This window comes from Chroicocephalus ridibundus, chromosome 3, assembly GCF_963924245.1.
Source record: "Chroicocephalus ridibundus chromosome 3, bChrRid1.1, whole genome shotgun sequence".
In the NCBI taxonomy this organism is placed as follows: Eukaryota; Metazoa; Chordata; class Aves; order Charadriiformes; family Laridae; genus Chroicocephalus; species Chroicocephalus ridibundus.
Genome location: NC_086286.1, coordinates 69254593 through 69280146, shown reverse-complemented (window position 1 = coordinate 69280146; position 25554 = coordinate 69254593). Strand labels below are relative to the sequence as shown.

Genomic DNA, 25554 nt, shown 5'->3' with positions numbered 1-25554 from the left:
TTGCTTCTTCTGGAACAAGAAGGAGAAGGCAGTAGGACCAATAAAAAAGCTTTAGATTGCCTCATTACACTTGATTTACTGGTATTCTAGCAAAAACAAGGGATACTTGCAAGGGCTGATTAAGGAGATAGCTACTAGAATATAATGCCTGCCCCTTTTGATGCTTTTTCCTCACTTACATGTTTCTGTTGTGTTTGAATCTGAACGCACGATAATTCTCTGACAGGTGCCAGGGTATTCCTTCTAACGCCTAGTGAGCAGATGCAGTGTACGGAAAGACTTTGCTATAACTAAGACGAATATGTGTTCTGGAAGGGATCCCAATTGCTCAAATATTGATATAAAATATATGAAAGAGACATGGTCAAGGTACATATGAAGTACAATTTGGCAGCATTTTGGTTGCTACTTATCAGTTGTGGACAGGTGTTATTTGTCTCTTAATCAGAAAACTTTCACTGAGGGGAAAAAAAATTAAAGCTGCAGATTTGACAGTTCTTTTTATTGCTGTGAAACTTTAAAACATTCAGATTTATTGTGAATGTGTTGTTCCGTTATCCAATGTATGAAAGAAGAAGGTCTTACACAATGAGTTTCTAAGGATTTTTTTGGAGTTTTCCATAAAGGTCATTTGAGGTAGAACAAATAAATGTTTTCTCACTGGTATGCTTTATATCTTGCTCTTTGATTTCTTAGCATATATCGTAGACATTGGAGAATATTTTGTGATCAAATGAGTAATAAAACTCCTTATCTTTGACTCAACTCTGCCTTTACTTATGATCAGCAGAGGAAATACTAAAAATTAAAGAGACTGTATCATAATATTCTCAGTAAGATTCCAGAAAATAATGAATTGGAAATCTTTTTATAGTGTGACTTGGCTATCAGACTTGTCTGTTTCAAGAAAATGGAGTTGACAGTGAATGGCTGAAGGAACTCTAGGTGGTAGAGAGCAGGGGAAAGATCCCATTCTTCCAGGGGGAAAATTTAACTTCCCTATGAAGAACGCTCTGGCATCTTTTTAAAGCTAGCCAGAACTATTTTGTCATTCAAATGGAACATGATTATTCTGCTCCCCACTTTATCTGAAATATTACTATAATGACTCAGAAGAGCTTATATCCTATCTAAATTCAAGTCTGTCTAAGAGAGGAGAGTCTATTTAATCTCTAATTGGATCTTGAGTAGAACTAAAACATGCAATCTTTACTGAGAGCTATTACTAAATGAATAGAAGTTTGATGTTTTCTTGGTGATGGTTCTATCAGAATTCTTTTCCAGTCCCTACCTTCCCTCACTCTATGACCAGCATGAAGACTGGATCAGCAAAAGCCAATTAAATATAATAAATTTATTTGGTACTTTATTGTAAAGAAGGTAATAATCCAGATGAGAGCTGGATTAACAATGGAGTATTTCCTTCAACATAAGTAAATTAAGTTAGGAAAAGCAGCCCTTTGTTCATTCCCTTCTGCATCGGGTGGGCTGGCTAGAAGAACAAATAAACTCTTAGCGGTCAGTTAAGATAGTACATTGTCTGTTCAGTGCCTTGTCAAATTATATCACAACTGCATAGGTGCCAATCAATTGTGGAACAAATTGCTCACCACTAATAAACTGGGAGCAATCTTATTTTTTTAAAAGGATTTCCTTCACATACATAGTGCTGATGTTCTGGTGGCAGGTACCTCTATATTTGCTGAATAAAATAAACATGTACCTAGAGAGTTTGTGAAGGTGAAAGAGTCCAAATAAACTTCAACATTTTACTGCAGGTCTGTTTCAAGGAGAAAGGAAATTCAAGGAGGCTAGCAGGGAATGTTACTGTATATAATATGATTTCAGTACCTTCAAGCACTGTATCTATTGGTAGATATTGCCACCAAGAATATGACAGAGCCACTGGAAGACTGAGGGAGCATCTGTGTTATTTCTCATGTTCATGACAGCAAGCAAAAGAGCGTTCAGAGGCATATCAGGAAATAAATAAGGGTTTTGTGTGTTCTGGGCATGTCTTCTGCAATAAGAGGACATTATGATCTCTTAGAACCTTGAGTTACTATCAGCAGCTTCCTGTGAGACTCATCCTTTCTTTTGTATTCAGCAGTATGTGTGCTAGCTTTGTCCACTGAAACATTCTGCCCTGCCCGTTCATGTTTGTAAGCCTTCTATTTTTCTTTTCTTTTTTTTTTTTTTTTCCTTTTCTGGTAGCATTTGTTCAGTTGGTATAGTTCTAATTGTATGTCTATGTATACAATAATGTAATAGCAAGCAGGGTTCGTGTTTCCGAAAGCATGTCACCGTTCTAGAGCTGTATTGCAGCTCTATTGGTCTAATAAAAATAACTCTCTCTGTAATGCTCGTGCATTGTAATGCTGTGATACAACGTGTCAGTGACTATATTTCTGCTAGAATCACTAATAGCAAAGAGGGAAAAGATTGTCCAACTTCTTGATATTTGTTGATGCTGTTCATTTTGCTGATTTCTAAAATCTGGTGTTGTATGAGCATTGGCCTAAATCTAGTTTAATGCAGTAATATATTTTTGCCTTTGAAGGTGTCATGTCCTCTTGGGTTAAGCCTGGGATCAAAGCCTCTCTGAGCTAAATCCATTCTGATATAGATTTTACTACTAAACATATGAGCAATGTGCATGTCTTTTATTTCAATAATACACTTACTGTGCAATACTTTATTAATTTGTGAAATGTATTTTATGTCTTCCAAGTTATTTTTAAAATATAAATGCAAAGTGAAGTGATTTAAAAGTTGTCCATCGGTGGGGAAACCATAGACCAGCCACTTCGTAGATTTCTTTGACTATACAAAGGACTTCTTTCCGTTGTCTACCTGTGGCCACATAATGCCATATCAGATGCCCCAGTATATTCCATCTGGCTTCCTCTCAGGAGGGTCATGGTCATCTAATTCACAAATGGGCACCTATATTTAGATCCTTTAATCACAAAATGGTGTCTTCCTAGCTGACAGGAGAGCATTTTACTGCTCAATGAGATAAGGGATAATAAACAGCACTGTGTTTAGTGAAGGTAGCTCCTGGTCTTCTGAAGTTACATTTGGCAGATGTTGTTCAGAAGAAATGAGGCAGCCTCTAGTGTAGTGGAGTGAGTGCTAAAACATTACAGGCAGAGTTACAAGTGGCATTGGAGAGGGGAAGTGTGAATCACCAAATTATTCAAGAATAAGATGGGTTATGAAAGCTGTATGAGAAAGAGGTACTCTCCAATAATATTAGCAAGAGAGATCCTGACAGCTTACCTCAGAAAAGCATTGACAGCAGACTGACTAAGTGGAGGAAGAGAAAGACTTCTATAATTTGACTTCCATATAAAGGGATGCAAGCTTTCCTCATCTGTGGCTTTGCAAATATTCGTAGCAATGCTGTTTGTTTTCAATGCTGTAAATATTTGTGGTTTACTATCACTTGTCTTGATTTAAAAGTGATTTTCGTGTGAGAGGCACAACATCAAAGCATGCTTTACACAAGGTAGTACTGAGTGCTTCCTCTTATCCTCCAGCTGTCTTCCTGTTGAGCACGGCCATTTGTTCCCAGGAAAGGAGCCATCCCTCCTGCCTCAGAAGGCTTTGGCTGACCCAGAATGTAACTCTCAGGATGTCGTAACCACTTTTGTCTGCTCTCTGGTTATATCTTTTAACAACATGTAAAATAATAGTAGAAGTACAGTTAACCGTGAACAACCAAAAAATTATCTGCCAGAAACTTGGTGGATTAGAATTAAGATAGCTGTGATTTCTCTCTCCTATACTTGTACTTCTTGGGGAGTCTGTGACTTCTTGGACACATAGATTCTGCCTCCTGAGCTGGGAAGAAACATTTGATGTATTAATCTAAAAGCAGGAGGGAGAGATCAAGTAAATTCTGTGGAACTTCCTTGACGTTTTTAGTCAGCTATTCTTGTCTCAACAATGCATGCCTTTGTCACCAGCAAGGCAAACTTTTATGCTCTGTTCTCTTTGGTGTTGATATGGCTTCGGATGACAATCCTTGAGGCAGAACTCTGAATCTTCAGGTGATACAGAGAACAACATCAAAATGAAGGGATCTCACAGGTGCCCAACTTCTGTATTGCCTTTGTATTCAAAATTCAGTGTAAAGTAGTTTTTGCACTAGATGAGACATAATTATTCATGTAGCACATAGATCGACCTCTTAATTCTTTTGCCTGTGAGTGAACTTGTACTTTAAATATACAGAGGAAGGAAATTACCTTTATAAACAATGGCAGAAGGAAGTAGTACTTTCTGGTTTATATACATTTGGGGTTTTTTCTAATCTATATTGGTATTATACAGCACACAAGGTAAATATATATTCTGAACTACCAGGTACTGTATCCGATAAGTGCTGTTTTGGGACCTTGACTTCAATGTGCAATCCTGTTTGTGATATGCAAATCTTGCCAGTTGCAGCCATGAAACTCAGACTGCTGTGGCTAGCAGCGACCTCAAGAGACTTCTTAGTCACTCTTAGGCATCATACCTAGAATATCTCTGACATGTTTGAACTGCTGTTAAACATTTAATGAAGGAATTCAATAGCATTTTCAAGTAGCTTGATACTGATTTGACCATCCTTACAGTCGGAAGGCTTTCTGTGTACTCAAGCAGAATCTTCGTCATGCCTTCCCTGCAGTTGCCACAGGAAAATAAAAAATGGCCATTTCATTTTTCCAATCTTTCATGTTTTGGTCAACTGTTTTCCTGTTCCCTCTTAGCATTCTCTTTTCTGGAGTAGTCAAACCCACCCCTAGTGCTTCCTGTGATTGTATTTTAGAAGTCCCTAACCCATTCTGACTGCTTTCTCTAAACTATTATCTGTTTGTCTAATCCTTTCTAACAGATTTTTGTTCAAAGTTTGCATTGTTGACTGCTTTTCTGTATGCATTTATTTTAAATGAGAACCTTTCATTTCCTTTTTTTTTTTCTGTACGATCTGTCAATTCCCCATGTTGGTAAAGGTAAAGGTTATGTGGTTGCGGAAAAGTAAAACCTGTCTTGGTACATATTTTTTATAGGTTGCCTGAAACCACACAATCTTTGTTTTCCCATTATTTTTATTTTCTTGAATATTTGTAGTTAGTCTGAACTTGAAAGAGAAATGATAGAATTCTGCGAAAGTTACTCTTTTAAAATGTTTGTCTAAAGCTGAAAGCAAGTCTGGGTACTTCTTGCAGCATTTTGGATATTTAAATTTTCTACATTCCTCTTACAGTAATAAACCAGTGTTTAGCCTTAACCAAAGGCAAAACAAAAATGCTGTAAAAAGTGTGTCTAAGGAAAAAAAGTCTTTTCATGTTGTTATGGTCAAGGCTGAATGTAGTCGCATTGGTGCTAACAGGTTTGGATACTGTGTAGATAAACATCCCATGCCGATGTTTGCTGATGATTCAAACCGGGGGGGGCTGTGGACTCCCTAGAGGACAATCACCAACCATATGAAATTTCACCAAAGCAAGTGCCAGATTCTGCACCTGGGACGGGTTAATCCTGCTTACACATAAAAACTGCGGGATGAGAGGCTGGAGAGCAGCACCCATGGAAAGAGATCTGGGGCTTTGGGTTGATGGCAAATTGAATATGAATCAACAGTGCACCCTGTCAGCCAAAGGGCCAACTGTGTCCTGGGGTGCATCAAGCACAGCATAGCTAGCTGGTTGAGGGAGCTGATTGTCCCGCTCTACGCTGCGCTGGTGCAGCCCCACCTTGAGTACTGTGTGCAGTTTTGGGCATCAAACAATTTGAGTGTGTCCAGAGGAGGGCGATCAAGATAGTGAAAAGTATTGAGGGCAAGACTTACGAGGAGCGGCTGAGGTCACTTGGTTTGTTCATCTTGGAGAAGAGAAGGCTGAGGGGTCACCTTATTGCAGTCTACAACTTCCTCAAGGAGGGTGGCAGAGGGTGAGGTGCTGATCTCCTTTCTCTGTTGACCAGTGATAGGACACGAGGAAATGGAATGAAGCTGTGTCAAGGGAAGTTCAGATTGGACATTAGGAAAAGGTTCTTCACTGAGAGGGTGGTTGGTCACTGGAACAGGGTCCCCAGGGAAGTGGTCACGGCATCAAGGCTGTCAGAGTTCAAGGAGCATCCGGAAAATGCTCTTAGTCATATGGTTTAGTTTTAGGTGGTCCTGCCAGGAGCAGGGAGTTGGACTCAGTGATCCTTATGGGTCCCTTCCAACTTGAGACATTCTATGATTCTGTGATTCTATGATCCAAGCTTTGGGTTACGAATTGGAGTGAATTTTCTGGCTTTAACCTACCAATTAGCTGTACAGCCTTAGATGCAGTTTATGGATTTTTATACCTTCATGGATACCTTCAAAATCAGTTGATTTCCGTGCCTTAAATAATGGGACTTTTTTCTCCCCTTAAATTAGATGCATCTTAAAAAAATGAAGTGGATGACTTTCACTGCTTTCTGTTACTGTGTGCAAAACCATCTAGTATGATGAACAAGAGATGGTACGTTATGTCCTTGAGAATAACCAGATTATTCTCTTTATAGAAGACTCATGAGTTTACTCTGTGGTCAGCAGTATGCACTGGAAGGGCAAAAGGATTCCTGTGATTTGAATAGTCTCTGAGAGGGGGCTCACATTTCACTGAAGTATGAGGCAGATGCATTTAAAACCCAAAATGTAGCTCTTGCAACCTCTGATTTACTTAGGCTTCTTCCAAACCATTAACAAAAAAGCACTGGTTTTGTACTGAACTCTGTCATTCAAGTCTGCAGCTTTTGATTTGCATCCTAAAATTAATCTACGTTTTCCATTTTTTCATGGAAAAGCTAGTGTCAGTGCCGTAGTTTTGGGGCAAAAAATGTATATTGCTATGACATGAGGGTCTGGTTATTGACTTCTCACATTGAAGGCTTAGTCAAACAGAGAAAGGACTGGAGCATTCATTTAAAGTAAATTTATTTGATTCTATGACAGAAAATTCTTACTTTATTTTAGGTTATTTCCTAAATAAAGCTCATTCTAAAAAAAACCATCACTGGGCTTTTTTCTTTTTTGGTAGTTTTCCCCATCAACAAAATTGAAGTTATTGAATCTTCTAAAGACCGCTAAGGCTGCTGATGTAGAGGCGCAGCCTGAATGAGGACCATATAACTGAAATACACTAAAAACCTAATGCCAGTATCAAGTGGAAACTTGCTTAGGTTTCAGATCTGTTTCTGATTACTTTGTTAGTCCATGTGTTTAAAGAATTTGCAGCCTTCAACAGGCATAGAAGAAAAATGACTAAGTGTGATTTCTAGATAGTTGAGCAAGCAGGAATGGTCCATAGAGTTGTAATCTCCAGGTATCTGCATATGGTTTTGCAAAACTAGAAGTCTATTCTTGGGAAATACTGACACTGGAGAAAACTGCCCCCAAACGGTTAAGGCCTGTTTTCTTTCATTTAATTGCATTTTTCCTGTCTTTTTTCTCCCCAGGTAGCAGCAGCTGGAGGACATCTCAAATTTACAGTCTCCTATGACTTCACAGAGAAAGAAGAGACAGTTCAATTGATGGTTCAATCTGATGTCATCATAGAGGTAAAGGGATTGTATTTTCAGCCACCAACAAAAAAAAAAAAAGAAAATTGCCTACTTCTTCAGATGTTCAGCATGAAGTCTAGTGGTTGAGGACACAAAACAGCAAGGTGCACATACCTTCAGCTAATTTATAGTATCAGAAAATGGACACACTTTAGAGAACTAAAATCTTCAGTATCTCAAGGAGCCTCTAGTAATATTGCAGTAGCTTACAAAACTATCTTCTTCCTGTTCATCAGGAATAACGAATGCTTGTCTCTAAATTGGAGAGACATGGATTTGATGGATGGACCACTTGGTGGATAAGGAATTGTCTAGATGGCTGCACTCAAAGAGTTGCGGTCAACGGCTCAACGTCCAAGGGATGAGCAGTGATGAGTGGCGTTCCTCAGGGGTTGGTATTGGGACCAGTGCTGTTTAAGATCTTTGTTGGTTACACGGACAGTTGGATTGAGTGCACCCTCAGCAAGTTTGCCGATGACACCAAGCTGTGTTGTGTAGTTGCCAGGCTGAAGGGAAGGGATGCCATGCAGAGGGACCTGAACTGGTGTGAGAGGTGGGCCTGTGCAAACCTCATGAAGCTCAACAAGGCCAAGTGCAATGTCCTGCACATGGGCTGGGGTAATCTGAAGCATAAATATAGGCTAGGCAGAGAGTGGACTGAGAGCAGCCCCAAGGAGAGGGACTTGGGGGTGTTGGTGGATGAGAAGAAGCTCAACATGAGCCAGCAATATGCACTTGCAGCCCAGAAAGCCAACCAGATCTTGGGCTACATTAAAAGAAGCGTGTCCAGCAGGTTGAGGAAGGTGATTGTGCCTCTCTGCTCCTCTCTGGTGAGACCCCACCTGGAGTACTGTGTCCAGCTCTGGGGCCCCCAACATAAGAAGGACATGGACCTGTTGGAGCGAGTCCAGAGGAGGTCCAGGAAGATGATCAGAGGGCTGGAGCACCTCTCCTGTGAAGACAGGCAGTCTGAGAGAGTTGGAGTTGTTCAGCCTGGAGAAGAGAAGGCTCCAGGGAGACCTTATAAGCATCCTTTCAGTACTTAAAGGGGGCCTACCAGAAATATAGGGAGGGACTCTTTATCAAGGAGTGTCACAATAGGACAAGGGGTAACACTTTTAAATTGAAAGAGGGTAGATTTAGATATTAGGAAGAAATTCTTTACTGGGAGGGTGATGAGGCACGGGAACAGGTTTCCCAGAGAAGCTGTGGATGCCCCATCCCTGGAAGTGTTCAAGGCCAGGCGGGACGGGGCTTTGAGCAATGTGGTCTAGTGGGAGGTGTCCCTGCCCATGGCAGGGGGGCTGGAACTAGATGATCTTTAAGGTCCCTTCCAATTCTAACCATCCTATGATTCTATGAAATAAAATAATTGTTTGTTTGAGGTAACACTTTCACATTTTTTTCAGCAGACCTGTTTTTGTGCAGCTTAGCATTGTATGAATTTTCTCTTGCCTATGCAAAGCCATGACACTAGGTTTTATCTGAATAACCTAAACTTTCTTTTGCGCTGACTTTCAAGTGTACCAGGCAAGCCCATTTCAGGGTTATGAAGGTAAATGTTATTCCTGATATTTATTATTCTTGTAAAATATATTATTCAATAAATCCTATACCCCAGGTGGCTACAGATAGAGCTTCTTTCCTGACTTTTTTCAAATTTAAATGTATCTCTCTCACGGCTCTATCCAGGGAGGTGACTTGAGAATCAGCACTCCAAAAGAGGGGATTCACCTGCAGCCTTCTGAAGAGCACACTGAAGAAATTTTGCTGAAACCAGAATCTTTCTCCGTGCATGGCACTGATGTTCCTGTCAGCAGGAGGGAGTTCATGACTATCCTTGCAAATGTAAAGAGGATCCTCATAAGAGCCACATACAGCTATGGGATGAATGCCATCTACAGGTGAATGTGGGAAACGTGTCCTTCTGCTGCAGGCAGAGTCTCAAAATACTTGTATCTTCATAGAATTAAGCTGATGTAATTTAAAACACACTAATTTATTATCATGAAATCTATAGCATTCATTTAGACTTTCAAACATTAGTTAGTTTTTTTTTTTTCATTTTGGCTAGGCAGGAGGAGGAGAGATAACAGAAACAAACAGCCTTGTAAGAAAATGAAATCACATGGACTATTAACGCATGAATGACGGTTCTATATATACGTATATTTTGTGAACACTGTAATTCCCATGTATATGGTAAATCATGGACTGCAGTAATGACACGTGGAAGTAAGAGACGACATATTTCTTATGTTTTGTTTTCCCCATTTAATGAGTGTACAGAGCCACATTAACAGTGGACCAGAGAATAATATCCTAAGTCTCTAAGATGGAAAAGCGGCTTGAGGGGAGTTTTCTATGTTTTTAATCAGTACCACACACAGAAAAGGCTAATCCCAAAGCCTTTACCTTGATTTCTGTCAGGTTGCTCTCTGGACTGCTTAAAACCACTGATTTCATGTGAACTCTTCTGAGTCTTCTGACAAAATGAAAGACATGTTATATGAGATGACACAGTAGTTCTGTCTCAGTGGCTGCAGTGTGGTTGAACCTGTAAAGCTCATCTTGCATTTAAAATTTTCATAAGTGCATGAACAAATACTCCAGGTGGGCTAGAAGACAGCCTGTCTTCTGATAGTGTATGATTGCACTCTGTCTATACGTTGATAGTTAGGTGGCATAAATAATATTTTTGAAATGTGCAATGGAATTGATTGCCTAGTAGTTTTCTACTCACAAGGCATGAAACCCGAAATGTTCTCTAACCTACACATCACTTGATTCAGCCACATAAGCCAATTTGGAATGGAGGGAGCTGATAGCGCATTAGTGATTGTTTGCTGAGAGCACAGATACAGTTTTTGCTACTGTGAAATTTCTTAAGCAATCCAAGCATCATTTGAATACTTAGGTAATTAAAATACATCCTAAATTGAAAGGCAGATTGTGTCAACAGCATACAGTTTTCTGATTTGAGCTTTGGCAGTGTACATTTTTCCCCGTAAAATTCATGTTTCTTCAATCTCTTTCTATGGTTAATTAGTATGTATTACCTCCCTGTAAATAAGTTTATGAATCATAACTAGCTTGAGTTTAAGCCATACTGTTCCCTTATCTGCTCACTTGGTCATCAATCTGGCATTTCCTTGCATCCAGTTTAAAAACCTTTCATGGCCCATCGCCTGCCCATCCTGGTGTCAGAGGAGAGTCAAACCACCAGGACAGAGTTCATCTCTTATGCACTATGAGCAGACCATGAGAAGCTGTTAATCCACAGCTTACAGCTGAGACTAGTGGGAGCTCGGTGCATGCTGTTCCTCCACTCCCTTCCCATTCAAATAAAATGAAAAAAAATGTAGTCAGAATTTTTCAAACTGAAGGAGTGCAGGAACAGTTTTGGGATGAACAATAGGGGGTTTTATGCTATGCTGTTTTAAAGGAGATATGTAATACTTACTAAATATTATGGGAAACACAAATTTCAGCTATCAGTGGTTTACATACATTTGTGTACTGACACTTGAACTCGAGTGAGAAGGGGAGGCTTTCCTACAAAACGCATTTTGTCTAAGCAGTTAAAATCTGTGAAGAAAGTGCATTGCTGGACATGTACTGGCTCCATCTTGCCTCTGCTGGGATTGATCAGGTGCCCTCTGGGCAACAACATAGAGCTCTGGTCAGCACACACATGCACACATGTAGAACTGGTGCAGTCTATAGTTCATGCCTTCTAAGTAAGAAATGGCAGACCTGTCAGTGGCACGTTTGGTAGACTATGCATCACTGCCTGCATCCCAGATTGCTGCTTTAGCCATTTGGTCATGTCTGGGCCCTCACTGTTCTGTAGTTTTATTCATATTCAGCCTTTGGAACATTTTAGTGGCATGTTGTAGATAACTTTCCAAAAACGTCTCTTGGAAATATTCTTCAAGAAGAGCTCTGGCACAAAAATTCCATTTGTGCTTTGCAGGTTAGTAGGCACCATCTTCTTGATGCAGTGACGTTACAATTAGGAAGGTTGGTCCCTTGAAGACAGTGATTTAAAAGGGAGTTGGGGAAGGGACTGAAGTAGTTTTGAAGAGTACCTTTTTTTCTAGAAATGGTTTTATATTACTGGTACATCTCTGGGTGTCCCTATGATGTCTCTAACCAGATAAGAATGCAATGGTTACTGTATCGCTGTGATGACCATCAGCATGTCCAGAAGTGTCTGAAAATAGTTTGCTCCAAACGAAACACGTTTTATTGAGTGCTGTCAGGGTGCTCATTGCAGTTTAGTGTGACAGAAGAGACGGTGTGAAATTCCAGTCACAATTAACTGAATTGGATTTTTCATCTTTGATTTAATTGGAGGAATTGTAGTTTCACCCATCAGGGTGGGATTTACTGAGCGGAGTTAATCTTCTCAGAACAGTGCGTGCTCACAATCATGTGATGTAGCAGCAACAGCATCTACTGTCATCCAGCCCAGTTTATGATCTGTTGTTGGAGGCATATTGCTGTTTTTCAGGATATGCCTCAGTTCTGACTTTTTTATATTCTCTTTGACTTTCACTCATGCTAAAACTTATTAGGTGCAAAGTTCTGCTCATAACTCTATGATCATGCAAAGCAACTCTTTTCTCAGTATTCTGCCCCTTTAGTACTACAGGGAAAATGTCCAGTCCCAATGAAGACGATATTCTTTGTGATATCTTAGTCTGATTAAGGACTTCTGTCGATGGGCTCCAAAGGAAGACATTTTTGCCAAAAAAAAAAAAAGTAGAGCTAAGCCTTAGTAGATAAATAGATTTGAACTAAGAGTTTTGTATTATCTTTTAAATAGGTATGTGTGGGGGACAGATGGATATTCCTCTGAGAGAGTAAAGAGGGTCTGGCAGAGAGACAGAAATATTACAGTATTATTAGGTCCTTCATGAATGACAATTTCTGCCTCAAAGCATCAGCAGAATTATGCAACATACTAATTAGAGATTGCTATATTAAGCAACCTGTTCATTTAAATATTGAAAGTTTTCAAAATGGATAATGACACTACATGTGTAAGGATTTCCAAGGGTGCTATTATAATCTATGCTTGAGAAGAGACCAGAATGGAGGCATTGTAAGATTAAGCAACTTTCTTGCAGTCATGTAGAAAAAGATTTAAAAATTCAGTGGAGTTCTCTCCAGTTAGCAAGAGACTTGCTAACTTACAACTTAAACACTGTATTTTTACCCTTGTTTAGTTTAACCTACTAGAAACATTAGTTATTCAGTAGCATTTTCAAGTAGTTACTAAGCAATATTAATGCAGTAATGGTGAGTCTGACTCAAGCACGGTTTTGAGAACATTTTGGGGGTCTTTTTAAGCTTTGAACATTGCTAATGCTCTATGGCATAATTAGGAAGCCCATATGAGTGGGCTTTCATTTAGTTGATCAAGTAGGATAAAAAATGAGAACACAGAAATGCAGCAATCTGCGTATTAATCAAGATCCTGCTCTGACGTGAGAGATCTTCCAAACTGTTGCAGTTAAGTCCATCTGTGGTAGAAGCAACAGGCCAGGAAAAGAAAACTCTTCTATAATTTTGTTTAATCTAATAGTGTTAGCTTGTGCTTCAAAGACAGTTTAGTAGCACTGTTTCTTCATTTTTAATATTAAGAGTGGCCAGTGATGGTAAATATTGTAGACACTCAGATGGGCATTGGAAATTGTGGTACTAAAGACAATGGATTGCTTGCAACCATCAATCAGTGCTTGATGCAAGGAGAAAGAGAGAAGGAAAGGCAAAGGGTTTTCTTCCATATGCAGAATTAGTTTCAAGACAAATAAGCAATGATTGGGTCAGTACTTCGTGTGCCTTGTGTAGCTGATGTGATTCAGATGCCTCGCATAGCAGACAGTAAACTATGCTGATACTGCCTGAAACGTCCCCTTCCCTTTTAATCTTGTTTGGTTTTAGAAGCCAACAGTTGCCTGCTGACAGTAACAGTCAGCTTAAATATTTGGTCTCTATGTTGAATCTCAAATTGTTCATGCATCTCCAAGATCCAGTGCCCCATTACTGCCAGCATTATGTATTTTAATGAATGCAGAATGACATCGAGGAATCAAAATTGCAACATCAAAATGGGAGGAAAAAAAAATCACTGTCGCTTTCTTCAATGAGTAACTGTTAATGCTAAAAACTGTTAAACACATTAAAATCCCATTTAGCAAATAGCAGAACGTAATGAAAATTGGAACAATTCAGTGAATACAAATGTGGGATAATACTGGGCAGATTGTTTCTGTGTGTAACTGCTTCCCTTTGTTCCAAGATCTGTGCTGGGAGGAAACTAGCTGTAGTTCAAGGGATAAATAAAACTTGGCCTTTTACTAGTAATTTGTTTCTTTAATAAGAATCTTTACAGATTTTTCTCCTTAAATTGTTAGATTTTTTACTGTTAAAGTCATCACCATTTGATATATAATACCCTAGAGACTGGTTATCTTATTGTAAGGAAAACTCAAAAGGAAGATTGCAAAATAAGCATGCATCAATGGAGCGAAGGGGGAAATATTGAAAAGTGAGAGAGATCCTACTGAACATCTGGATAGGAACATGCATAAGTCTCATAAAGTAGTTTCAAGAACCTTTTCGGAGGTTCTGGTATCACCAAATTAAATTCCAGTTTCTATTACACTATTGCCTAATCCGCAATAGTAGACCCCAAGTCCAGCTATATCCTTAGTGATGGTAAAATTTCTGTTTTTCTGAAGCTCCCATTCTAATTTCAGAAATCTTCCCTTTTTCCCCCTTACCTTTCATGTCTGTCTTATTGAGAGTAGTCATAAAATTGAGTGGGAAAATATCCTGTCTTAACCTTTCCTCCAACTGCTGCAGTAACAACATAATATTTTTCTTGGATGTTTTCTGATCCAAGGTCATCGAAACAATTTTCAGGATTTTTTGGCAGCCAAAAGATAAATGCCTTAGTATGGAGGAAAAAAAGTTTGTCTTACGTTTTCCAAAGAAAATGAATTATTTTTTAACAAAATGCATGTCATGATAGAAAGGTATTTTCTGATGAAAAAGACTTCAAAAGAAGCTTTCCAGGTAGCTCTAGTAACCAAACGCTCTGTTAAGATTGCTGGGTGAAAATAGAAGTCATTGAGCCTCTATAATGCCCTGATGTTCCTTCTGAATTCTCATAAGAATTAAATCCCCAAATTCCGATTTCTTTCCCCAAATGGATACTGTTAGGTAAGCTACCTCTGTTTCACATATTACATGTAAGATTATCGAAAGAATTTTGTTGTCTCTCTCATCATACTTCCATGTTTTTTTAAACAAAAATCATGTTCCATGTTTGGCTAAAGAATGGGTGTTTAGCCCATGTCTAGCATTATTTTTTAAGGGCAGTTGTGCCTGGAACAGAAAATTCTCTAAGTCTGTCTTCTCTGTCGTTGGTGAAACTGAGGTATATGGTAGAAGATTTCCTTTTTCTTTCATGTACATACCTTTTTCTTTATACACATAATACTTAGATCCTCCTGGACAGAACTGAAGTCTTTTTCAGAGGTCAAATCTCCAAAATAAAAACACCCTATAACCAAAAGTTAGTAATGTAGTATTTTAGAAAGCTGGAGTAGTGGTTTATAAATTTTGAGGATACAGCTTAGTGTCAAATTTGCTATATATACAGCTGCAATGCAAGTTGGCATTCGTGGCTTGCAGGTCAGGAATAGCCTTCCATCTACTCTTAGAGTGCTGTGGGACTTTTTAAATCTATTTTTATCAATGTATCTCTGACCATAGTCTTCCTCACGTGACGATCAAAAATAGTAACAAGCTTACAGACATGTGGTTTAGGAAGAAATAAATTAATATGAAAACCTCCTTATTTTTGAACAGGAAAACATGAACAAGCCACTGAATGTCACTACAAACTGTTCCAGCTGCACACATACTTCCATCTAATTTGCTGTTTTAACTGTTTCATTTCTGTTACATCCAGACTACGAAGCGTTAGCATTGAAGCTGCTGACCACACTTCAACTGGGAGAAAGGTGGCATCTGCAGTGGAGTTATGTGACTGTCCCCCGGGGTATGATGGTACCTCGTGTGAGGTGAGTGTCACGATGAAGTCGTGATCAATTGTGCTAACACTGTGATAGTTGTAAGTAACCACTGGCTCTGTGTTGGTAGAAAATAGTAAGAGCTGTCCATTCCTGTTAGGAATTTGGTATAGCTTGTCTCGTGACCTTTATTTCTAGGTGGTGGCTCATTGTATTTGATAGTATTTGATGTTTTACACGTCTGTGGTGATTTCTAAGTTATGAAAAGACATTTCTCTTAATAAAATGAAAATTAAAGCAATATTTGTACTCTTCAGCCAATTGATGCTACAAATGCATGAAACTATGACAATTAGAAGGAAAATGGCAGTTATCTGACCTGTGCACAGCAAAGCCAGATCAAATTAGCTAGTTAATGTGGTTGAGTTTCCTCTTTTGTTTTCCCAGGGCTTTGCCATTTGTCCTGGAGTCTTTGAGGGTTGTGTGTGTGTTCTTGTGAGGATTTTTTCATTTTAATTTGGTCCTGTTACAGATAATAACATGCACTTATGCTCAGAAAATACCCGCTTTCCTCACAAAACCATTAGCTCACACAGAATGTGTTCATACAAGTATACATATGATTAACTAGCTCATGTGGGCATAGCTTGGGGTAAATAGAAGACAAAAAAAAAATTCTTCAAAACCTTTGCCTTTAAGGAAATAGTTTCAAACACCAAGATGCTCTGCTTCACAAAACTACAAACAGTATGCCATTTACACAGGCGCTCTAGGCATTTGCTTGTCAGCTCTCTTTTTCTTTAAAATCTTCCATGCTTCTATGTGATATTTAGGGCTTAGAGTCTAGTTTCATGCCAAATGTGGTTGCTTGTTGCTGGGGCTAGATAAACTAATGTAGAAAGAAGGCCAGAAGGAATTAATGGATATTCCTATCACTTCCAAAATGGTACAGACAGAAATAAAACCCCAACACCAAAACTGGAGAAGAATATTGCCTAGATTGGCTAGAGAAGTAATTTTGCAGTCTGACCATTGTTCAATTATTTGAAGAAAAAAGCTGTTTGAAATGTCATTGCGCTTCACACTTTTTTTTTACTTGTCCATTTTTCCTTTCACTTCAGATTTATATATGTGTTTTCACAGAAAGCAGTTGGAGAGGCCCTGACTGCAGACGTTTCAATATCTATTTTTGTTGTAGAACCTGAAGGACTTGGGTAGAATTCCTGCCTTTGTGTTGCTGAAGTTCTCGGTTCAACATTGTGTCCTTCAATGCTAAATATTCTCTCCAATTCAAAACAGTCCCTGAAATTTGATATATACTTAAGATCCTATTCCACAATAGAAAGTACATATAAGATAACTGCGAATTTAAAGTCTCTACGCACACTAGTGGGCATGGACATTCTCTGATTCCTGCCCTGGCTTAGTGCTATCCGCAGACCTATTGAACTAAAACATATTGTAGTTCCTACATGTATGTTGGTGTTCCTCCCAAGACTGAAGGCCAAGAAGGTATGACAGACTTCTGCATGAGCACATATTTCCTGGGTCACCTCACTGAATTTCAGAGCATTTTGGACTGCTCAGAATTACCACTCGACAAAGTGGGCCTATCTTATGATAACGATACCGTTCAAAGTTTTAGTTTCCATGCCTTTATTCACTGAATTAATTTCTCATGAGTCTTCTGTAGCAGAGGTTCAACAAATGACATACATTGAACAATTGTGCTTGATAGAAAAAAAATTGGAAATATTTTAGTGTTCTGAGAAGGCAGTTGTGATTTTTTTAACAAGGACAAGCAAAAAAAAAAATCCAACAGTGAAGTTTTAGATTTCCAGGCAAACTAGCAGTTGAGAAAGTTGGGAAGGTAAATTGAAAACGTGGGTATTTTTAGAATACCATATTTGTTTCTTCTGGATACTTTAAGCCTTGTCCAACTCTTTGCTTTTTCCACTTTCAACCTAGTAGAGTTTCAATTTTTATTGATTTTGTGCAGGTTTTCCATTTTATTTTCTCTTCTTCATTTAATTTAATGTATGTGTTTGTTTCCTGCATAATGATATTGTGGTACCTGGCATAGAAGCCGCAGCACTAAAACCAACCATTATTTAACTATTTTCTTAATATGAATGTTTTGGTACGATCTGTCTTCAGAAGATAACCAATCCCATTTAAAATATGCTGTCTCTTATGAGATTCTTCCGTTACACAAATTTGGAGTTAATTTTCTATAAGATTCTAGTCAAAGGAAATTTTTACGTCTCTGCTAGTATATCTGAGAAATGAACACAGAATTGCATGAGCATAGGTAATGAAGATAAAATTTTAAAATTCAAATACCATTTGGACTCATTTGTGATAGTTACTTTGCTTTACTCATGTGAATCTTCTGGCCTTTATTTGTCAATATCTTCACATCTAATTGTTCTTCTCCACCAGATTTCTTCCCTTTCTATCTACTCTTTTGCTTTCACTGTGGAAGAAGTTGTATTTAACTTGCAACACTACGATAGTCAAGAACTTCCCGGACGTTTGAACGTTACATCATCTCTTTTCTTAAGATCCCAATCTGTAATCCTTTATTTTAGTTCTGTTCTAAGCATTGATGTAGATATTCCATGTCTAAGTCCTCAGAATTAGTGATTTTTGGAGCCTTATCTTGTGCAATATCATGTATATCTGTGCATGAGATCATTTTTTTCAGAAAGAGGAAAAAGATTTATAGATTTATACAGAAACAGCTTAGGCAGTTGCATCTCATGCCACAGAAAAAAAAATAGGGCAATTTCTTTTAACCTGTTTTTCTTTTCTAGATTTTATGAATTTATTTATGGGTTTTGTTAGAATAAGGAAGGAAGGAAGGAAGAAGGAAAAATCAGGATAATGTCTCAGGTTTTAGAATGTTTTTTAAAAATAATCATTTCACTTCATCTTCAAATTACTTTAATGTTTTGCAGGAGTAAGACAAAAAGGGACACTGTCTTTATTTTTATAAAGGAGAATTTTCTTCCTTTTTGGAGAGTGTATGTGAAGGGGAAGGGATTTTCTGAATTTAGTGATACTTTTAGTATTCTATCATTACGAAACTTTTTCTTTGTATTAGCCAGCTGGTTTTGAAGGTCAACACTTTGTCATGTACTTTTTATATTATGCAAAATCCATGGATCACATGAGCAGTCTTATTGAGGAAAGATATTTTGCAAAAACTGTAAAACCATTTGTGAGATATATAGTAAGGAAGACTGCTGCTTGACATCTTATTATGAAGAAATTGAATAGCTGAATTTTCGCTGATGAATCGCAGTTGTACGATGTCACCTTTTCTAAGGGAAAACTGGACATGCATTTAATATTGATCTGAATTTGACAATAAAAAAAAAAATCAGAGCACCTTCTTAAAGGGAAATGACTATGCTTTATATTTAAGAAGCACAATTTGTGAATAAAAGGATGGCTTTGTTTTCAGACTATGCTATATTTCAGTGTTACCTTTTGTTAGACTCCAAACAAGAAAGACTAAATAGTATTTTATTCACTCTTTGCAGCTAACTTCTCAGAAGAGGTGTTTGTTGCTTGGGGTTTTTCTTCTCTCCTTCAGTATTTTGCCTTCTGGCTATTTTTCAATCTGTACCTCTTGCTTTGATGCTGTCATGCTTCAGTTCTTCATTTCCCTGCTTTATTTTACCATTTCAGAAGAATGATCAAGTTAAGGCTTCCTCTGATCTCACACCTGCCAATAAGGCTAAGGTCAGTGCAAAGCCATAGCACCAGGAAGAGCAACTTTCTAGAGAAATGTTGGTATTTTTATTAATTTGACAAGTTTGTTTTTGCATGTGCAGGTATCAAATTCAACAATATTTTTAAAATCACATTCCCTTTCCTGTTCAAGCAAGAGTTTAACTTTTTATCTATTTTTTCTTGCAGTTTTGCTGGCCTCGACACAGGCGTGTGAATGGCACAATTTTTGGTGGGGTCTGTGCACCGTGTACATGCTTTGGTCATGCAGAATTCTGTGATGATATCACAGGGGAATGCCTGGTAAGTGCCACTACAGGAAACTGGATCAAAATGGCCAACATCAATTCCATATACCTGTGCAATTGAATTGACGACCTCTGAGACTTGAAATACTCAAGGAGAAAAATAACAGCAATTAACAGAAGGTATCTTGAACTGTTGCTGAAGTTAAGGATCCCCTCACACCAAGATATGGTAGCTTCTACAGTTAAACAAAAGGAATCTTTTATTCAAAAAGGATTTATGTTTTGAAATAGAATCAATAGTATAAGCTATGGCATGCAGAAAGCAGCAAATATATCAATATTCTTCCATGTGAGATTTATCTCCCCCTCCCATCTGTCTCCTGCAATGTATTTAATTTATAGGTAGCAGCTAACTTTGTAAATTCTGTTCTAGTATGACAAGAGATATTGTTAATGGCTTCCTTCATCTAAATTCCTAGTAAACCTTGAAGAAACACTTAATAAATGGTACTTTAAAAAATAATAAAACCATATGATTTTGGCTAAATCAACTTTTTTTTTTCTTATAGGCTATGGAGGTTTTATGTAGTTACCTCCTAATTCAGCAATTAAATGTGTGATATTATCCATAGCAAGCCTACCAGCACACCACTATTTCCAACCCATTCAGTAGCCTTTTGGAGTGGGTGAATTATGCTGAATAGACTGTTCTGATTAACTCAAGGGCATTTTTAGTTTTATATTGTCTGACATGGCATGAAGCTTGAAACAACATTTCTCATTTCATTAGTCTTGCAGAAACACAATTTGAGCCAGTGCCAGTTTAGTGGGATATCATACTCTCATTTCCCTGTAGAATTTCAAGCAGACTCTGTATTGTGCATGTTTCTAAATGTTCCCTTTTATTTCCTTAAGAAAAAGCTGCTGGGAAAAATCCAAAATGAAAATTCAGGCTTTTTTCAATATAATTTGGCACTTTTACAATTATCGCTGGTCTTCCTGTTTTGCCCATACAAGATGTTTAATTGTATTGCAGTGCAAAACAAGATATCCTTAATGTGTTGATCAGTGAATTTTTCAAATTGCTTTTTCATGAATAGAAGCTTAAAACGATTCTCAATTTAATTATACCGTATACGTTATAGAAGTACATCAGATGAAAAATATGTATGACAACAGTCGTGTTTTGAATCCTTCACTTACATGCAATGAAAATATTTATCAGTAGGGTAATACGGATTTGTGCTTCTCAACAAAGATAAAATTTATTGCATTAATGACTGTAGCCTCCAGCTATGATGTCTACACCATCAGTTTGGGATAAAATCAATTAACAGAAAAGAAAGGGAAGGGAGAATCCCGGTTAAGGTGTATCATAACCATTGACTATTTTGCTTAGGGGTGCATAGCCAGATGTGAGTTCTGAGATATCTTGCTTCTGTGTCTTCAAGTTTTAGCCCTTGCGCAAGTTCCCTCTTTATTTTTGTCTATAGCACTGGCCTGGATGTGAGAGAAGGGCACATAGCTGCATACTGTAGCATTTTTGCCCTTTTCAGCTGATGTGAACTATTGGCTGAGACAGTAGAGCTCCCCCTTCTGATGTTTCAAGGGTGCTGGTGTAAAGATAACAGCACTGACGAAGTGGAAAATAACCAGTTGAAAATGTACTTTAATCTATATGCATTATCAGCCATTCTGTGTTTTATGTGTTCTGTTTGAGCTTATACTAGATCATCCTATAAAGAAGAGGCGCACAGGGAGCTTAAAATCAGTTCTGGATTTTCTTGCAGCTTACTTTGAAAACACTGTAAGTGCAGTTAGATTGGTTAGTATCTGTGCAGGCTATTAAACGCTGCTGTTCAATTTGGATCATAAGCCTTTTGAAGTAAAAGAGAGAGAAGTCTGAATGCTGAAAAAGAGAAATGTTTCACATCAAAGGCATTCTTTCTATTGAGGTTTACACAGCCTTTTGGCCGCCTTATTATTATTCATGGTGTTTTTTCAGTAATACAACAGACAATTTAGGCACCTAATTTACTGATATGATACTTCTTTTTGCTCTTCCTTAGCTTTGAAATGTAGTTGAAAAGCAGCTGATATATGTTTTTGACTCATGATAAAAGCTCAAATCATCTGCTTCGACATAGGCCTGTATAAAAAGCTCATTTTAACGCATATCTTGCAGTAACCTGCAAAGCCCTTTGATCCCCACGGCAACCATATAGAGCTGGATCATCTCGTTACCATTGTGATATACATAACCGCTTTGGTACATAGGGCAAGTTCTAACATTCAGAACTACTCTTTTGTAGTGTTACACACTCACATTTACGGTAGCTTTAGGAGGTTGGTTAAACCTGAACCTCGTGAAAAGCAAACACATTTCAAGGTGTTTCATTCATTGCAGAACACTACGTTCGCATTAGTAAGCCCAGAAAAAGCAGATCTTTCTCCCCTAAGGCATGCTCAAATTGCTCAGTGGGCTGTTCCCAGTGGCATCCATTTTGTATTTTATTCCTTTATGCGTAAACAGCACATACCATGTAGATTGAGGCCAGTGTCAGCACTAGTGGACACATGCTTTAGACAACGTTCATCACAGGAGCCACAAAATGTCTTCACTCATCTTCATATACACAGTAACAAAATGATAGATCACAAGCTAAATGCAGTATAGGTTATTCTGCAGGTGAAAATTACATAAAGCCTCTGCAAAATCCTGCTTGCATTTGTAACACCAGGAAAGGGAATCATCCATGTAATCTTGACATTATGGTAGTTTGAAAATGCCAGAAGAGCATAGTCATGCTCCTAAAGACTCAATACCATTGTCTGGTCTAGACAGCCAGGGAATATGCTAAAATAGGCACCCAGGCTTACCCTTTCTGCTTTCTTTAACTAGCTTGAACTATCAGTTTCCCTGGTTGTCTCTGTGACAGATATCCCGAGGAAGGGCAGCAGCGTGCCAAAGGCACTATCTTGGACTCAGTCATACTCCCTGACTAAAGTTTTATTTTCGCCACTAGCCTTCTATTCAGCCTGTTTCTTTCCATACTGATACACTCAGCTGAATATGCAGCTAAGCAGGAGTGTATTTCAGTGTGAGTTTAGTGATACTGGGCATAAAAATTTCCATTTGGTTTCTTCAAAGACAGGGAGAGCTGTCTCCTTAGGAAATGGTGGAAAACACACTCCAGGACATCAGCAATAAAGTCTTTGGTCAACAAGGTCTGAGTTGTTCATAAAATTTTGGACAAAAATAAATGCCACAGTCTTGTTTACTCAGAGGTTGTCTGAGTGAAGTTTAATGGTGTTTGGAGATAAAAGACGTCTGGAAAATTGATGCATTCAAAATAGTTTGAGATCCAGTACCTGGAATTTGAAAGCATAAAGATTTGGTCATAAAATCATTCCTGGCCACAAAGTCTCTCTGTGGAACAAGGCATTGATTTTACCAAAACCACTAGATCAATGCGTTGGAACAAACTATATTTCCAAGAGAATAGAAGGAAAGCATATATAATGTACTGAGCAGGTTAGGGACAGTTCATCATGATCTTCTTTATACCCTTCTTCATACTCGTGACACAAAAAAAACCAATTAAATGTTCCTACAAACACAAAATTAAGACGTCATAGGCTTAAGCATGTTTTAAGGAAACAATCTCAGTATATTTACACATTGCTAAAACTAGATGACGCTCAAAACCGTTGCTGTACATTTAGCAAGTTTCAAACTGAAATTCAACCAATTGATATCAAGAAAACACATTTTTTTCATGAGTATTGGTGGTATCTTTAGAAGGGCTATCAACTCATCTACTTCAGTACATAAAGTGATCTATAAATTTGGCAAATTAATGTTAATTTTAATGCATCACTGAAGAGAACTGGCAAATTATGTCACATCTGTGTACTACATAATCCTTGTTCTTTGTCCTGCAAAATCCAGACTGGCTCAGGGAGAAAAGTATAGGACCACACAAGATTGTTACTTCTCAGATAACTCTGACATAGACACAGTGCAACATACGCTCAGATTTTGGTACTATATGTGTGGGGTTCTTTTCTTTTTTGTTCTTAAATTTATTTATTCATGTCAAGGAAGTATGCAGATACAGAGATATGGATTGAGGAGAATTAGACACAGTACACGGAAATGGCTGATGTTAGAGTTTCAGAAAATAATTCATCAAAGAGAAGAAGGGCATCTCTTTGTAACGTGATTTTTTTTCTTACAAAATGGAAGATTTTGGGCTTTTTACTGAAAAAAAAGTAGAAGCTGCAAATACCACTCTGTAAGAGATGTGTAGCTTTTAAATAGTGTGTTAGTTCCTCTCACTTTAACAACATCCTTGGCATATAAGCCGTTCATATTCTTCAAAAATATTAAGATATGTCTGAGGATATTTAAAGCTAAACTTAACACAAAAGAACAATCCATTATTTTTCAGAAAAAGTACAAATAATTTGACATGATGCCTTAAAAAAGTTGAATTGCAAACGATTTTTCTTTTGAAACATTTAAATTATTTTTGTCACATCTTCTTTGAAAAGCATATCTTAATGTTCCCAGCTACTTTTTCAGTATGGCCGGTAGATTCTTTTTGAGTGACAGCACCTGAAGTAACAATCAAATGGACTTAAATGACCTAATGAAGTAGAGTTTAACCCAGCTGATGGTTTTAAAACCATAATTTTGTTTTCCTAAGAGTTTCAATCGTTGGTATTAGCTCACAATCTACCAAGTATGTGAAAATATAATAATGTGACTAATGCTTTCATTTCAGAGATATGCTGATTGTATACATAAGCAATAAGAATGCACCCTTTAAAACAGCAAATGCATTTCTGGAGACAGATGCTTTTGACTCCAGTGTGCTCATGACTGAAAAGGGTATTGTGCTTTTTGAGCTGCCCAAATGTATGGTACTTGCTATGCAGACCACAATGCAAAAAAACTTTGTACAAATCATTGCAATCCTGGAAAGTCGTGAAGAAGGAATCAGAGTTCCTTAGAATCGTGCCATTTTTTAAATCCTTTATTGAGGATACTTTATGTCTTTCAGACAGTAAGGCTGTTGAATATCATGCAGTACCATATGCGTGATTTATTAAAAAACTGTAACTTGCTCTTAAAAATCTTTCAAATTAAATCATGTTTGGAAATACCTATGCTTAAAAAAAACAAACCTAAAGAGTTCTTAAGCAGCAGCTTGGGTGAAACAAATTCTAGATTTGATCCCATTGTCTAAATCAGATCAGAACACACCCCGTTAAATAAAATCTCTCTCATGGCTTTCATTTTGGTCTTTTCAAGTTGCTGTATGCTTTTGCAGTCTATACCCAAGCACATCAAGACGGCATTTAAGAACCAAAACCATTTCTCCCGCTTTCTGTGTTTTTACACTGTGGAAGGGCTTAGGTATCTTGTGGTAAATAGCACTGAAAGGAATAGTGTGGTATGCTAAAAAAAATAGTGTGGTATGCTAAAAATGTGGCAAAAAAAAGGGAAGAGTTTAAACCGGAAAACTAATTTGGATCCTGACAAATTATTTAGAATTTCTAAATCCTGCATGATGAAGGGGAGGAAGAGTAGAAGGGGTAATCACTCTTTAAAACTTGGTTCTTACAAGTCATCATGGGAAGCCTGTTCTCAGAGGACCGATTCCCATTCTGCCAAAAGATCATTTCATTTGAGATCAGGCCCAATGTTATATACAAAAATGCAAATCTAGTGCTGCCACTTTTATGTTCGATGTTTCATATGCTCAGATAAACTGTCTCTTGTATTAGGAAAGCCAGTCACATAGAGGAACACAAACTGTTGGATAGGGCCCTATATACAGTACACTCTTCCTTGTTTCTACTCATAAAATCGAGTCTGGATGCTATTCTAGCAAACGAGCATTAATTAAGTAATTCAGGCT

General features: G+C 37.8%; 1 protein-coding gene across 6 annotated transcripts in view; it reads left to right on the top strand.

The window, feature by feature from the left end:
* Positions 1 to 25554, top strand: part of LAMA2 (laminin subunit alpha 2) — a 383003-nt gene that overhangs the window by 204733 nt on the left and 152716 nt on the right. For all 6 annotated transcript variants that reach the window (XM_063329629.1, XM_063329631.1, XM_063329633.1 and 3 more), the window contains exons 13-16: positions 7483 to 7584; positions 9280 to 9491; positions 15578 to 15689; positions 19566 to 19679. In XM_063329629.1, coding sequence (XP_063185699.1) covers positions 7483 to 7584; positions 9280 to 9491; positions 15578 to 15689; positions 19566 to 19679 — 540 coding nt within the window. The remainder of the gene's footprint in view (positions 1 to 7482; positions 7585 to 9279; positions 9492 to 15577; positions 15690 to 19565; positions 19680 to 25554) is intronic.